Genomic DNA, 16075 nt, shown 5'->3' with positions numbered 1-16075 from the left:
AAGGCCACTAAAATATCAATTTACATCCAACACCAGCTAAATGTGCAAGAATTTCAGTTCAAATGAGTGGAAATTTCTGTGCACTGTGCAAAACACACAGGCTGTAATGAACTTTTGACTTTGGAAAATATTGTTAGCCTGTCCTTTATCAGTGGGAAGACTAGAAACTTTATGCACATCCTGCAAGGTATGTGGTTTAATCTGTGGATCTGGAAAAGAAAAGTCATCAAAGACAATATTGAGTAAAATTGTAARGGGACAGACCATTTCACACTTCTCTGTTCTCTGAAATCCTCCAAGCAATCCATATTTGAGAGCTTGGCCTTCTGCACACTCTCTTTGGATAACATAATTTTGGCCTTCATTACAGGGTAGAGGTTATATTAAATAGTATTTGGATTGCTTTTTTTATTATTAAAAAAAAAAAAAGAAAACCTGCATGTGATTTTTCTCAGTAGAAATTAAAAATGTGACGCTACATACTGGCATTGAGGTTGAGTTTGGTCCACTGCATAAAATAATACTTTTCACTTCTAAATGCCTTTCATAAGAAGATACTTGAGTGCTTTGCTAACMTTAGTCAAGCCTCACAACACCCCTGTGAGGTAGGTAAAATACATAGGAGAAGAGGGTTTCACTCAGCTTTGACATGATAATGTCTCTGGGCAGTAGGTTCACTAGCACTGTGACAGCACAAAAGTTTAGGGCTTACTATAAGGCAAAGAGTTAACAGTAMAAGAGCACAGGATTCCCTCTTCTTTTGGTTATACTGAGCCAAGATAATGTGCCACACAGCACCGAACAGCTGAACAAATGCCCACACAAGGATTTCATGCACTCAATCCACTAACARCATCCTCCGACAGGAAAGGACACACAATGACAGGCACAAGATGAGTACAACACCTTAGTTAAGGGATGGATCTACCAGTTTTTGAGGAGCAGAATACCTTGGGAATGAGAGCCCAGAAAACAATACCCTCTCCACAAAACTCTGAAAATTTCTGAAGATGCTTGGGTTTGGTTCTTTTCACACCAATGTTTCAATTCACAACTCACCGGGGACAAGCAACTGCAGCCATAAACCATGGGGATAACTTCCATGCCTTGAGGGCAACAACCACACAGAACAGCTGCTCTCTGCTTTGGTGGGCCCCTGTTCCCAATGTACACAGCCGTGATGTGTCAGATGGTTGGGATAGGCTGGGACAGGGTAAAGAAACACTGCCCAAAATCTACAATCTACCTCTGAAGCCAGGCTGCAWTCTGACTCCTGAAAACTGCACTTTTGTGGCTTTTTCCTCCCTTGTGTAAATATGAGAGAGTGTTTGACTCCCATCAGTTTTATCCTCAACATTTAGCTTCAGTGTGCAGACAGTCATCGTACAATTCCACTGTGCAACTGATTTTTCAGATTAARGACTGAGAAGAAACAAACATGATAAATAAAAATGTCATTCATAAACAACAGTCCATGTGAAATACACGGGAACAGAAAGAAAATCATGTTCTCAGTATTAGTAAAATAAGCACATATACACACCCCTTACTTTCTCCGTATTTCACTTTCCTGTGATGGCACAAATAGTACATTCCATATTTGCAGAAGTATTGCCCATACAGAGAATCTGACTTGTCTATCATAATATATCACTACTGGTCTACCACACGCAAGACAGCCCTCCTGGATAATTTTAAGTCCTTGCATGCAAAATATTCTCCCTTTTTCCTAATTTCTATTTGAATTTTATGTTTATTTATAATACTTGTGGACTATGAGCTACAAAACTTACTACTGCACAGGCTGGGTGACCTGGGTGACCCATTGACAGTAACACTGCCTTGTAAAGTAGCTGAGAAGAGGTGGTTCATGGACTCTGTGATATCAGTGTAAAGCTCTCACCCAGAACATGTTCACATTTGAAATTACACTGYTTCACTGATCAGCAATGAACGAATTATAATGCAATGATGTCCTTCTGATTTTCTCTCTCTAACCGCCCTCCTGTCCCTTTTCTTTTTCTCCTCTCTCTAACCATWCTGTTTCCTTAAATATAGGAATATGGAGACTGCAGATACAACTGGTAACTCAAAAAATGAGCTGGCATCTTTTCAATCATTAAGAGACAATATGAGTTGTAGGCAAATTGGCAGCGAGTGGGAAGGTTGACTTTACATCTCATACTGCCCCAAGCTGGAAGCCTTCTGCGTTTCCTTTGCTTTCCTTTTGTTCACTGAAATTGTGATTGTCGTAGAGTCTTTGTGCTTTGTATAATGCCCAACTTTGATGTAACTAGGACTCACATATAAAATGTGGCTGTTATACATAAGCATGCTAAAATACAGGCAGGGACARTACAAGCATGCACAAAATAGTCTTTGAAGGATTTTTTGTTTCTTTTTACATTAACATGCACCACTTAATATCATGTTTGGTTTGTACATTGAAGATTGGATTTCACAAGTATTCATGATCTTCTCTTCTGAAAATCTTCTTAACAAGGTCACAAGAGTTCAGTGTAAAAAGAAAAATCCACAATGAAAAATAAAAACCAAAAAAAAACCCAAAACCCTTATCCCTGCACTCTGATCTTGTCTTCATGATTTTCATGTTGAACACTTTTTAAATGTCTCCTCTTCCTCTTGCAGTAAGTCATGTTAAATGGTTGGCTGAAAAGACAGATTAGTTTGTCAAGGATTTTCTTAGCCACTGGAACAGTTCTTCCTTATAAAGCTTTTGCCACCGCACATTGGCTTCCACTGTTTCCACAGCACGAGAGAAAGAGACAGCAGCTCCCCCTTCATAACTCTTTATAAAGTTCTTTAGCTGGAAATACAAGTTACCAGGTTAAATTTGCAGCAACTGAAAAAAGGAAATATTTCCAGTACACACAAATAAGTCAGCATTTAGGACAAACTTCCACAATCACTGTAGAAGTAAATGCAGTATCAGGTAGAAAGATTTAATAGGAAATGCATTAAGACAGCAGACTGTCAATTAGATGTGATGCAATTGCTTCACATTGCTCTGGAAGATATTGACATGTCAGTGCTGGATCACATTAGTATAATTACCTCATTCCCTCCTGCAGCTCAACTGCTGCACTGCATAGATGGCTGCTTTAAACTTTTATTTCTACCTAAGAAACCAAACTGGGACCACACGAATCGTTTCTAATGAAGGTTTATATGCAAATATCAGCAGAAGGCAGCCCTGATGCCCTTTGGTTTTATCAAGCTTCACAACACATTTATTTTGATGTGCAGATCCCTTTTGATTAAATAATACAGGTCAGCTGCTGGAAAAAGGAAGGGATGGTTACAGTGTGAAGAGAATGGCAAAATAGCAAGTGGGCACACATTTGAATCTTTGAATGCCTGGAACATACTCCTTCCCCTGTGAGAAAACTTTGATCTTTTTTTCTGCAGACTAAAAAGGCTCTTGCTCTGTTCTTGTGTATATTCAAAATATAGCACCAGCACCTGGATTATTATACCCAACAACACTGGTGAGTTTTGAATTATTGTTCTTTTTCTGTGAGAATTGCAAGGCTGCACAGAAGATTAAGGTTATATTGACCTGCACAAAATTCGATGGTTTTAGCAACACTTACAAATAATTGGTTAATTTTTGGTTCCTGTGTCACCAAATTCACCTTGGCTACTAAATTCTGGCTTTCAGCAATATCTCTTTKTGCCTGGGGTCAAAACTGAAAAGGCTGATTCTGCAACTGTCTCATCCCCATCACAGTCCTGGGAAGGGACCAGTTCCATCAAGGGACCTGGAAACTATCAAAATCAGACTTTACCTGATCTCTCTGTACTTTTTATACCAAGATGTTTACAATACCAATTTATTTTCATCAAGTATAACCAGGCAGCTTACCAATCCTATCATGAAGGTGGAAATTAAGATACAGAAGCCTTCTTTGTGCAGGGAGATACTCAAATCTGACCAACAGTGTCACTCCCACCTGGGGAGAGGAAACTACCTGTGACTCTTCTCTAAGTTCCTGAGGCCACTAGGCTTGAGTGCAGACAAATGTCTGAGTGCAAAACATCAGAGCTCAATCAGAGTTCAAGCAATGGTGATTGCTGCACAAGAATCATTGAATCCATTTCAAGCAGCATYGAGTAGCTGCTAAAACAGAGTGTAGCACAACTGCACAACTACCTCAGTCAGGAAAAATGTAAAGTTAAAATGAGAAATCTTTCCCATCTAAATAAGAAGCAGTTAGCCTTTAAAACAAATTATTGTGSTGTCATTTGGCCAGTATATTCAGTTAGCAGATTTTCTCACATGAGAAACACTGTAAAAAAGACAAAACAGAGAACACACTAGCAGCTTCTACTTTCAACACTGAGGTTTCCAAGGGCTGCTCTCTGCAGCATAAACTAATGCAGACAGAAACAGCTCATCTTTAGTTTCTCAACCAACAGTAAAGAAAAAATTATAAACCTTCATATCCAGTCAAGCACAAAGAAGTGCCTGCACAATTCCCCTCCTGACACTTGTGTGCTTTTGCGATCTGCTCCTCATCCTTGTGCTGCCCAACTGCATGGGCAGTTGGGTCTTCAAATCCAGCAGAAAGACCAGTTTCTGGACAGCCTTATTATTGCTCCTGCCCTGCTCCCTGCTTACAATGAATACAGCCTCACATGCCAAAAGTAATTTAAAAACTACCTCTCTTAGTTCTCCTTCAGTATTGAGGAATTCTGTGACTCCACTGACAAGCTTTGAATTCATAAATAATGCTTCTCCATACCTGCAAGGGCAAAAAGAAGATAAACAGAGAGTCAGTGCAAGACCCAGGTCAATTGAAAATTAGAAARCAATCTGCTGTAAGCAAGGAAGACGCATGGGACTGATTGTAGGGAATCAAGAGAACAGCACTGGAACGGGGTACAGGCATTTCAGGCTAAAAATCTAGACTGAGGCCTTCTTCTAGSCTAAAATATTTGTAGTTATTAAATCATATGCCATTAAGTAGAATGGGCTTAACTACAGGCACAGGTGATTGCTCCAGAGGAGGAGAGGACCAAACCACCTCCCATTTAATGGAAAAGAGGAGACTGAGGGGGACCTCACTGCAATCTACAACTTCCTCRTGAGGGGAAGAGGAAGGGCAGACACTGATCTCTTYTCTGTGGTGACCAGTGACAGGACTTGAAGGAATGGCCTGAAGTTGTGTCAGGAAAGGTTAAGGTTGTGTATAGGAAAAGGTCCTTCACCCAGAGAGTGATTGGGCACTGGAACAGGCTCCCCAGGGAYGGGGTTACAACAGCCTGACAGAGTMCAAAAAGTTTCTGGACAATGCTTTCAGGCATTGTCACATGGTGTGACTCTTGGGGATGGYCGTGTACAGAGACAGGACTTGGACTCAATGACTCTGGTGGATCCCTTCCAACTCAGCTTATTCTGTGATTCTGTGATTCTGTAAATTACAGCTCAAAATACAGGTGCCAATGAAACAGGAGAGCAGCAACTATGGAGAAGTATTSTAAGGAACCCTTCAAGCTGTACTATTAAATCAGTCTTTTTGATGTGCTGCAGCCTACTCTGCATTTTGTATTCATCTACCTCATCTACATTACAAATGGCCTCTCAAAAACTGAACTAAATCAAATTTTCTTGTTCCAGTACCTGATAATTAAAATAAATAATGCTGATAGAGACTAATACTGCTAAAATAATCCCCTGAGCCACAATGTAGCATCTTCAAAGAACCCACATGGAATGAAAATTTTAAAGCTTGGGCAAGGAATATTGAAAGGATATTCAGCAGCAATCAGCAATGACCTTTGACAGGCAGCTGCTTTGAAATTAGCCATTCAAATCCTTCTGTTCACACATTTTTCCACAAGYTTTTTTCAATCCCCCAAATGAAGCATCTACATCACTACTGGCCAGATCACTCCTTAAATTTTACATTTCATCTTGGAATAATTTGTGGGGTTTTTTGTTTCTGGGCTTGGTTTTTTTCAGCTTCCAGCATRACGAATATAATTCCATTGGAAACCAGAAGCAAGTCTTCTGTTCAAGTTAAATGTCATTCAGCACAGCACCAGGCAGTTGACAAATAGCCATCTGTATCCATATCTAAACACACGTCCAAAGCAGTATCTAGCTCATCTGAACATGACTGGTTTTGAGACAGGGAATCCAGATCTCCTGTCAGACATGTGTAAGTATTACCAATAGACTTYACCGAAATTAAGTTCATCTGGGCGAACAATTCAATTCATAGTCCACTTTTACAAACTGATTTATAGAAAGAACTCAAAATTCAAAGTGAAATGAACTAGCACAGTCACAGCTTTCTGTTCTGCTTCTGTAAATCCCAAACTGATTACCCTTAAATGCTTAGGTACTCTAAGCYACAGTTCCTTCAAGGGGGAGGAAAAAAGAGAGAGAGAAGGATAGTCAAAGTGAGAGCCATAGAAAGATGGGCAGGGAAGAGAAGTGGGTTCTCTTTGAGAAGATTCTGTTTCAGGGAAGGTGTACCCTATATTGCTTGCAATCTTGAGCTCATGTGAGGAGAAACACTGTTAGAGGTATCAAAAATTCTACTCCCTGACCACTAATAAATGAATTATTCATGGATATTTCAGCAAGTACATTTCTTTTTCTGAAATTTCAGTCACACTGGCATATACAGACATCCAGAGGCAAACTAWGGGAAGTATGGATTTCATGGTACTTTAAGCATGTTTAGGCTTTCTAACAAAGCCCTTTATTATTGCAGTCTCAGACATAATTGACTGTTTGGAAAACTGGAAGCTCCTCTCGATGGGGTCTTTTGACAAGGTCACCAATCCACTTTAAAGAAGCGACCTCATAAAAATGGCTGCAGGGATTTTATTTTTCTTGCAGTCTACTGTAGCCACAATGCACACAAGAACAGAATTGCTTCATTAAAAATGATACCTTCATGCACACCTATGCTGATTAYGGCCTATTATGAACACTTGGTAAAAAGTCAGTCAGCCTTTTACTGCAATTTCCATAGAAGCTCTGCTGGCAAAAATGCTAGAAGTCCCCTTCCAAAACAGTATTTTGCAGGTGTGAAACATAAGAATAAATAGGAAAAGTGTTTGGTCTTACAAGTGTCAGTCCTCTCACCTTCATAGGAAAAACAAAAGCACTAAACAAACAGGACTTCATATGCCTGAGCTTCCTGGAAACATTCCGGAGACAGACGCTCCACTGCACCTTTCCTTCTGGGGATATAAACCCTCCAGGGCCCCACATTTGTAAAGGCTTTGCACTTGTGCAAACTTGAGAGGCAACATAGCCCATTTACTTTGGACAGATATAAATGCCTTCCCTAATACTGTCAAATTTCCAAATGCTGACAAATGATTCAGCTCTTGAGAATGAAGGAATTCTTACAGGCAGCTGATGTATTAAATTTTCATACACAGACATTTGTGCTCACAGGATGAAAATGCTTTAGGAGACAAGGTAGTGCATGCTCAGGTAACGTGAAATCAAGCACAGTCTCTTTTTCCGAGTTGTAGCAGTCTTAGTCACACAGATTTCTTACTAAAGACTTGTTAGGTACCTCAATTTTTAAGTCACCTGTGTAAATTATATGAGTGACTTTGAAGACTATACATCATCAGTATGTTCTGGACAATGGGAATACAAGCATACTGTAAAAATATGAAGGATTAACAACATTTTGTGGCAATTCCAATTCCTTGATGTGCTGCATTTAAAAGTAATAGAAAATAACATTATAATTTAATCCCCCTCAGCTATTTCATTTTACTATCTGAAACATCAACACTTTTTATAATAAATTAAATGGAAAATATCACTGAGATATCACCTTATTAAATTACTGTTTCATACAAAGTATTTTAATTTGAATCAAATTAAATAATATAATTGTAGAAAAAGGACTCGTTGGGACACAGTACACTTGAATCGTAGAATGGCTGGGGTTGGAAGAGACCTTAAACATCATCCAGTTCTCATCCCCCTTCCATGAACAGGGACACCATTCGCTAGACCAGGTTGCCCAAAGCCCTATGCAACAGTACYTTGCCACCCTCACAGTAAAGGAATTCTTCCTATTATCTAATCTAAACCTGCCCTCCTTCAGTTTGAAGACATAYCCCCTTGTCTTATCACTACATGTCCTTACAAAAAGTCCCTCTTCAGCTTTCCTGTAAGGACCCTTTAAGAACTGGAAGGTGATGTAAGGTCTCCCCAGAGCCTTCTCTTCCCCTGGCTGCACATTCCTAACTCTCTCAGTGTGTCTTCATAGGTCAGATACTCCAACCTTCCTATCGTCTTTGTGGCTGTCCTTGGCACTTGCTCCAAGATGTCCATGTTCTTCTTGAACTACAATTACACAACAATGTTTATTTAAAAAATGCAGTAGTGTGGTGAACTTAAATCAGTAGCCTAATAATCGTAGAATCAAAGAGCATTAAGCGGTTGGAATGGATYTTGAAGATCATCCAGTCCCCACCTCCACTCTTCCATGTGCAGGGACATCTCCTGCTAGACCATGTTGCTCAAGGCTTTATCCAACATGGCTTTGAACACTGTCAAGGRWTGGGGCATCCACAACCTCCCTGGGCAACCAGTTACAGTGTCTCACCACCCTCACAGTAAAGAATTTTTTCCTAATCTCTAACTTATTTCCTGTATTTGTACCCATTCCTCCTTGTCCTATCACTACAGTTCCTGATGAAGACTCCCCCTCTGGCTTCCCAGTAGGCCCCTTTCAGACACTGGAAGGATACTCTGAGATCTCCATGCAACCTTCTCTTCTCTGGGCTGAACAGCCCCAACTCTCTCAGCCTGTCTTTCTAGGGGAGGTGCCTCAGCCCTCTCTTACCAACTTTATGGCCCTCCTCTGCACTTGCTCCAACAGTTYCATGTGCTTCATACGCTGGGGATACCTGAACTGCACACAGCACTCAGGTGGGGTCTCACCAGAGCAGAGTACAGGGGCAGAATGCCCTCCCTCATCCTGCTGGCCACGCTGCTTTGGATGCAGCCCAAGGCTGGCTTTCTGGGCTGGGAGTSCACATTGCCAGCTCATGTTGAGATTTTCATCAACCAGAACCCCCAAGTCCTTCTCCGCAGGGCTGCTCTCAATCACTGCTCTGCCTACCCTGTGGGTGTGCCTGGGATTGCCAGGACCCGGGTGTAGGACTTTGCATTCCATCATGTCACTGTTTCACTGAACACTTAAGGGGCAAGGTGTCAATCAGACTAATTCTGCTTTCTTAAAGTGTCACTTAAAAGCGTGTAATCTGTGAGTAGWAAACAATGTTATTTTCAATATGTATCACAAATGTTTCTTTTCACGGCATGGAATCTTTTGGTGATCAATAAAAACTGGATGCCACTTTCAGAAAAATCAACTGCTAAAATCTTTTTTGGTGGCTCTGACTTGTGTTTGGAGGTCAAACTGAATGAAGGTAACATAAAGACAGTGTTGGGCAAAAAGACAAACGATTATTTTCTAATTCAAAAAAAAGGACAATAACAGGACTTTGATGAGGCCTTGATGATTGTTAGGAATTTAGATTACACAGTAATGCACTCCAAGCAAGTTAAATAAACACAATTCAAATTCTACCTGAAGTTATACTATTTAAAATAATAACACCCGAAAGACTTGGCATGTGGCATAGTTTGCTCAATATTTTCTATTTGTCTACACTGTTTAATGTTGTCGACATCTAAAATCACAGGTTTTAGCCAGGTTGTCAGATAAACATCCTTGCTAAGGCAGGACACAACTACTGCATGTGCTTGTCGCAATACAGATTACAGACTGTGATGGCTTTGTGCCTAAACTCTGGATAAATCCCTGGAGGAACGAGAAAATTTATGTGCTAYCTGCACTGGGCTGCAATAGTAATACATCTGCCATCCACCTTCTGTATAAAAGTCCAGTTCCTGGCATAATCGCACCAAAAGCAGAGAATTCTTAATTTTTAAACTCTTCAGCACTCTTAGAGCTTTTTGGAAATGGCTTTCAAAAACTATGCTCCTGCTCTGCAACACTAATTTCCCAAACTGATTCCAGCTCAAACATATTTTCCCAGATGAACTTCTTCTAAAATCCCACTATATTATAAAGTATTATCCAAAACAGCATGAACAACCTTCTGAATTATTAGGAAAGTTGCACAGTGTCTGAGTTCCTTTGACTCTTATTTTGATGCTGTGAAACCTACAGGAAGTTTGCACCTGTATTCATCAGGCCCTGGGATTTAGGATCTCAAATGCACCATTTCAAATATTCTGTGGTACAACAGTTAGGTCCTCACATGCCCAGAATGAGAAGATCTCCAATGCCTTTCCTGCCAACACCAAATGTTTGACCTGCCATGGGATGTCTTAAAATATTGGACACCTGCCTTTAAGAACCCCAACATCATCCAAGTTGTGGTCTTTTTTAATCTGACAGGATCAGATGAGCTGCTGTGCAATCTTTCAGGCCCTCAGCTTGTCCCTAAAGAGCTACAGAAATTTGTCATTCACTGAATTTATATCAAAATCTTCATCAAAAAGGATTTTAAAATGTTGACTGGATTTTGGAGTAAGAGCATGTAGCACTTGTTCAAAGAGAAGGAGAAGCAGGTATAAGGAGCAACCTTGTCTCCTTTCTGTTCATCTATTTTTAATTCAAAATGTTGATCTTCTATTACTTGAAACTCACCTGAAACACAGAGTGGAAAGAAAGGGGATGACACTATATTAACATCCTTTTGAAAATGGAAATGTTTCAAAAAGGGTTTGGTGTGTTTTTTCCACAGCTGAAATAACATTTTTGAAAAGATTATTCTTTCTATCAGACTTTAAATCAGAAAAATTCCTTGGGGAACTGCTGTTTTTTTATCTAGGCAAAAGTAGAACTGCAGCACTTGACATATAGATAGAATTCATTATCATAAGCACAGACACAATACAGTAATATATACACAGATGATCGCTAGGAGACAAATGTCTCTATGCGTGTGTGTGATAATCCATGCATAAATGCATTTATGACTCATATGTAGCTATTTCATATTTAGAGACATCTCTATTTATGGATTAAAAGAGAATGGAYTGGATTCAGAAACTTACGTAAATACACACCTATACAATACTTACACAAATTATATTAAGAAAATGAAAATAAATTCAGAATTTTAATCTTTACCTAGCATTTAGTATTTTCCATTTTTCTCTGAAAAACTTCCAAGCAAGATCCCTTCCATGTGGATTTCGAGCCACGTGGATTATCACATCAATTGCATCCTGATCCAGGACAACTTCTGAGTTGAGAGACAAATTCAGAAGTCTAGGGGGAAAACAAGATTATTTAGTTTCACATTTAAACACATTCTAACATCAGTCCACCAGAAAGCTCTCAGAATAAAAAAAATTACTGACAAATTGTTTGTCTAAGTCTCCAAGTGAATTCAGTGGCTTATTTCTATCATTCCAAAGACTGGACACATTTGTGAACCAGAATAATCTTGATGTAAAAAGATTACAATAAAAGCTGAGTGTAATTTTACATGCACACTTTTATGAAATCTGTAAGATCAGACTGATCAAGACATTTAAATAAAGGACACGATAACAATAAAATACCAACAATTATTACAGGATTTTAAACATTTCCAATGAACAAAGGAAAATCTGAAATTGAAAAGATAGTATGCGTCAATTTTCATCTGCATKAATGCAAAAGTGTAAGATGGTTTAAACAGACAGTAAGTCTGTCCTTAAAAGGCAAATTCCTTTCATTTAGAAGAAAGTTTAAGCGATGATTCAGAAATGTTGAAGTGATTCTTAGTAACAGTTGCAAATATAAATCATTTTTACCTGTTGAGCAAGTTTCTGTCATCACTGCAAGTTAAGGCTTCTAGTAATATTTTCTTCTCRGATACTGCTGTGGTGGAATGAAATTTCATCCAAATGAACTCCCATACATCTTCATCCATCAGTGAAACTCCTGTACAGTACACAATGTCTCTCACATTGAGAGGGATTCTACAAAAGAAATCAGCAACAGCATTATGGTAAATAAGCTGCCTCCCAATACTGGATACAAAGGAGGAACATTTATGAGATTTCAAAATTATTGTCCAACACTAATGAATTTTTTTGAAAATTACATTTGCACCTCTTTACTGCCACCAACATCTTCCAGACCATCCTGATGGGCTTTCTAGTGGGTAACACATGCTTGCAATTCTCTCCATAATGCTGTCACATTATCAGAAGACTATAAAATACAGTCATCCAGTTCATCAACTGTTCCACATAACCTACAGGTAACAAAAGTTCTCCAAATCAGTATGGGATCTCATCACTCTGTTGCTGGGCTCTYTGCCAAATCTGGTCTTCTTGTCCTTTGCACTGTTTTAAAATAGGACCTGATCAGCCAGAAACTCATCCTTGTGCTGAAAAGTTCTTCAGCTTCATACAGTAACATACAAGTAAGACAGGATGTGCTGTGACAATGATACTTAAAGATGCAATTGTCAGAAGTGAAGAAAATATAAAGATCTGTTAGTTTTTTTCACCAGTTTAATGCCAGTACAAAATCAGCTGTACCACAGGATGGCTGCAAACTGTGATGACTGCTCAATTAATATCAATTCAAACTACAATTAAATGACCAAATTCAGACCTAGTGTAGGATGTGCACATGCACAATTTTCTTCCAAAAAAGTTAAAAAGTTTCCAGCTGTGCTTTCCATTTCCTACCTTGCTTACATTTCCTACACAAGCACAGAAGCTGAAACATTTGTGAGCTAGAGTATTCCTACAGGTACAGCTAGACATTTCTTAGGATAATATGTTTCTGATCTYCAGGAAGAAGACACCCTCTTTTTGTTGGTAATGGCTGGGCTGAAACTCATCTTGAACTTCACATGCAAAATCTCTTTAGACAATCTAGAAGTACATAAAGCTGCTGTTAGTGTCTGTGTAGTAATACAGTGGGACAAAAAAGGAAATTACTGCTGTAAAATGTGGTATCAGAACTTACAAAACCAGGAAAAAAAAGTTTACATCAATACTTTAATTATAAGAGGATTTCACCAGTCTTATACCACAGACTGGGTTATCCCAGTCAAGAACAAAGAAGCTCTTCTACTCCTACTCGTATTTATTCATTCTTCAGAAAAAATTCTTGCACTGAAATACAAAAAGACCTGTCTTCCACTCTGTAACGAGTGTCTCTTTTAACAAATACCAGCTGATCTCTTTGGCCCTGTCTGAATCCCTTGTTAACAGAGCTGCCTTGACTAATGCTGACGTATTTTGCATTTCATGGACAAAGCCCAGACATTTATTCAGGTGTAAATTCTCCCCAGCAAAACTGAAAGGATGGACAAGAGAAACATAATCCATTTCAAAGCTACCAGGAACATGAAACTTAACTATGTGCAGCACACAGCAGCAATATTGCCTTCTAAAGCAAAATCAGAGATGCAATGTCACATCTCTGCCATTAACTGCTTCCCTAGACAGGGCAGACTGGTACCACAGWGCAGATCCTGGCACAGTTTGAGATCTTTCTGTTTCTCCTCCTCCCACCAGCAAATGAGGTGAGAATGTTCCTGTTCCAAGCCATGCCAGGCAATCAGAATGTCTCTAGTTATGACCACATAGCTCAAGCAATTCTTACACGTCACACGGACAGGACCTGCACAAGGGTCCACAGTTCTTTCCCCTTAATTTTTCCTATCACCTTCTTAGATTTTTTATTCTCAGTGTTCAGATGACTTTAAGTGCTTGGCACTGAGAAAAGTTATTAACGCTCCTTGGATTTATCCAGGATCAGTAGGATTTGATTCATGTATGGTCTATACAATTGCTTCTGTGGTCCCTAAAGAAACAAGAAAATCCTTAAAGCTGAGCAGATGCATTAAAAGAAATAGTGTTTAAAAACACATGGGCAGTAAAAGAAATAAGTTAACAGTTTCACTAGCCCTCCCATATTACTGAGTTCTGATTCTCAAAAAAAAATGAGTTATCATTAGTAAAATGTCTACATTTACAGAATTCTCCATGTATGCTAGATGTTCAATTTCCATTTCATTGTAACAGAACTTGTACTTCTTATTTGAAAGTCATATAATTACGCCTTTGTTGAGATATTTCAAATATTAATGAATATCAACAGTTTATTTTCCTCCGCTTAATCTTTTTTTCAAAAACTGCATGCAAAGGAAACTGAATATAACTGACTATTGCAGAAAATTAAGAATACATATTTAAACACAATGAATCAAGACATACCAAAATTAAAGGAGCAGATATTCAGGGGCTGCCTTTGTGTTGACTTATATTAACTGAGAATGAGGCTTAAAGATTTCTAATACCTTCAACTCTCTCTCAAAACCTTGGGTCAGTTACAGTAATATAAATATGCAGCCATATACATATACACTGCACAGAACATTAAATGATATTGTCATCGTGTCCTGATTTTCTCATCATGAAGTTATTTATTCTTAAAACAAAACTTTCTTACTAGCTTACATGKTTTTTTTTAAACCTTTAATGGGGGATTTAACACACTGACAGCAGCTGTAAGAATATACACTAAACCAAAGGGATTAAGGAATGTTATCCTGACTAGGGGGACCAAACAACCAGTTGCCCCAAATCTAATCGATCATATGATACCTGAATAGGAAGAACAATTTAGTAAGTCAAGCCTTATTTCAATAAAGGAAGGAATTTTTTTGTCTTGACACAAACACTTAATCGTTTTTTCAGAAGCACATGTAGTTCTTTCAGAGGTTTGACAGCAGACATACTATCTTTGGTTTGCTGCAAGATATGCAACAGCTTATTCAACTTCAGCCAACAGTTATTCTAGGAAAATCTAAAGCAGCTGGAAAAGGTAATACTTTTTTGGATGATTGTCCCATTAATTCAGGTAGGAACTGTGGGATGGAAGAACTGTCACTTTGTGTTTGACCAGTACACACAGCAGCAGATGTACCTAGAGGAGGATGTACCTAACCCCAGAATGGACAGCACTCCTCACTTGTGATCTTTACTTTTTTTAAAACTACTGCAAAACAACTCAATTCAATGGGCTTTCCTAGCTACTCCATTCTTTACATTCTAAGGGCTAACATCAGCAATTTTAGCAGCAGTGAAGTCAGTAACCACAGGATCATTTGCATCTCTGGGAAGGAAGGGGGCCTTAAMACAAGTGACGGAGCTGATCTCCATTGCCTAGATGTCACCATTTTCCTTGCTAAGAAAACTCTCCTGCCAGTGGAGTACATCAGCAGTAGCATGGTGGCAGTGCTGCAGCAGATCTAATCAATATCATCCAATCAATTGCTCCAGGGAAGGTTTCAGGTTTGTACCTATAAGCTAAGTAATTAGGGCAAYGTGAAAAAAATCAGCCCCTACAAGCCAAGACATGGAACACAAATATTGCTTTTAAAAGGCTTACCTGCACAAGCTACAAAATGTACAGCTATGAAACACTACCAACTACTCCTGCGAGAGGTGTGTAATCGGGACTCTTGACAGGGGGAGTCCTGCTGTGGAAAYGATAATTGTTTATGAAAATACAAATATCCCCAAAGTGATTTCTCTTTAACTATTGCCCCTTCTAGTTTCAAGGCACTAGATTACCACCTCGATGTTTGCCCCTTATATTAACTGAACCAAGTGAATAAAATGACAATTATTTTGGTACTGCTTACATTGTAACACTGAAGAACACACCCCGTTGTTCGATGAAACCWCATCTGCGCCTTTAAGGCTGCTCTCATTTTTAAAGAGCTAATATGATTGATGGATACCTCAGAAGAATAAAAACAAATGTTTGAGAGCATCACTTTAAATGGCTTTAATTTGAATACTGATCCAATTTATTTAACTTTMTTTTTCTTGCTTAAGAGATGTGATGGTGAGAATGAAATATGTAGCTAGCTGAGCACATTTAAAAATTAAACACTTTGGGAGAAAAAGTTAAAAATTAAACAGTTAGAAAAAATTAATTAAAATCGTGCTGTGCCATTATAGGGATTTCTTTTTTTCAAGAGTGAGTTATAAAGCTCAACAATG

The 16075-nt window shown here is 38.8% G+C and overlaps 1 protein-coding gene across 1 annotated transcript in view; it reads right to left on the bottom strand.

The window, feature by feature from the left end:
* Positions 1 to 440: 440 nt before the first annotated feature.
* Positions 441 to 16075, bottom strand: part of TRHDE (thyrotropin releasing hormone degrading enzyme) — a 196463-nt gene continuing 180828 nt past the window's right edge. Inside the window, exons 16-19 of the mRNA XM_057377926.1 lie at positions 11852 to 12019; positions 11181 to 11321; positions 4685 to 4766; positions 441 to 2827 (exon numbers count right to left, since the gene is read on the bottom strand). Of these exons, the coding sequence (XP_057233909.1) occupies positions 2684 to 2827; positions 4685 to 4766; positions 11181 to 11321; positions 11852 to 12019 (535 nt within the window). The 3' untranslated portion in view covers positions 441 to 2683. The remainder of the gene's footprint in view (positions 2828 to 4684; positions 4767 to 11180; positions 11322 to 11851; positions 12020 to 16075) is intronic.

Source organism: Malurus melanocephalus, unplaced genomic scaffold, assembly GCF_030028575.1.
Source record: "Malurus melanocephalus ecotype Western Australia unplaced genomic scaffold, MMel_1.1 scaffold_10, whole genome shotgun sequence".
In the NCBI taxonomy this organism is placed as follows: Eukaryota; Metazoa; Chordata; class Aves; order Passeriformes; family Maluridae; genus Malurus; species Malurus melanocephalus.
This window is presented reverse-complemented; position numbering and strand designations above follow the sequence as displayed.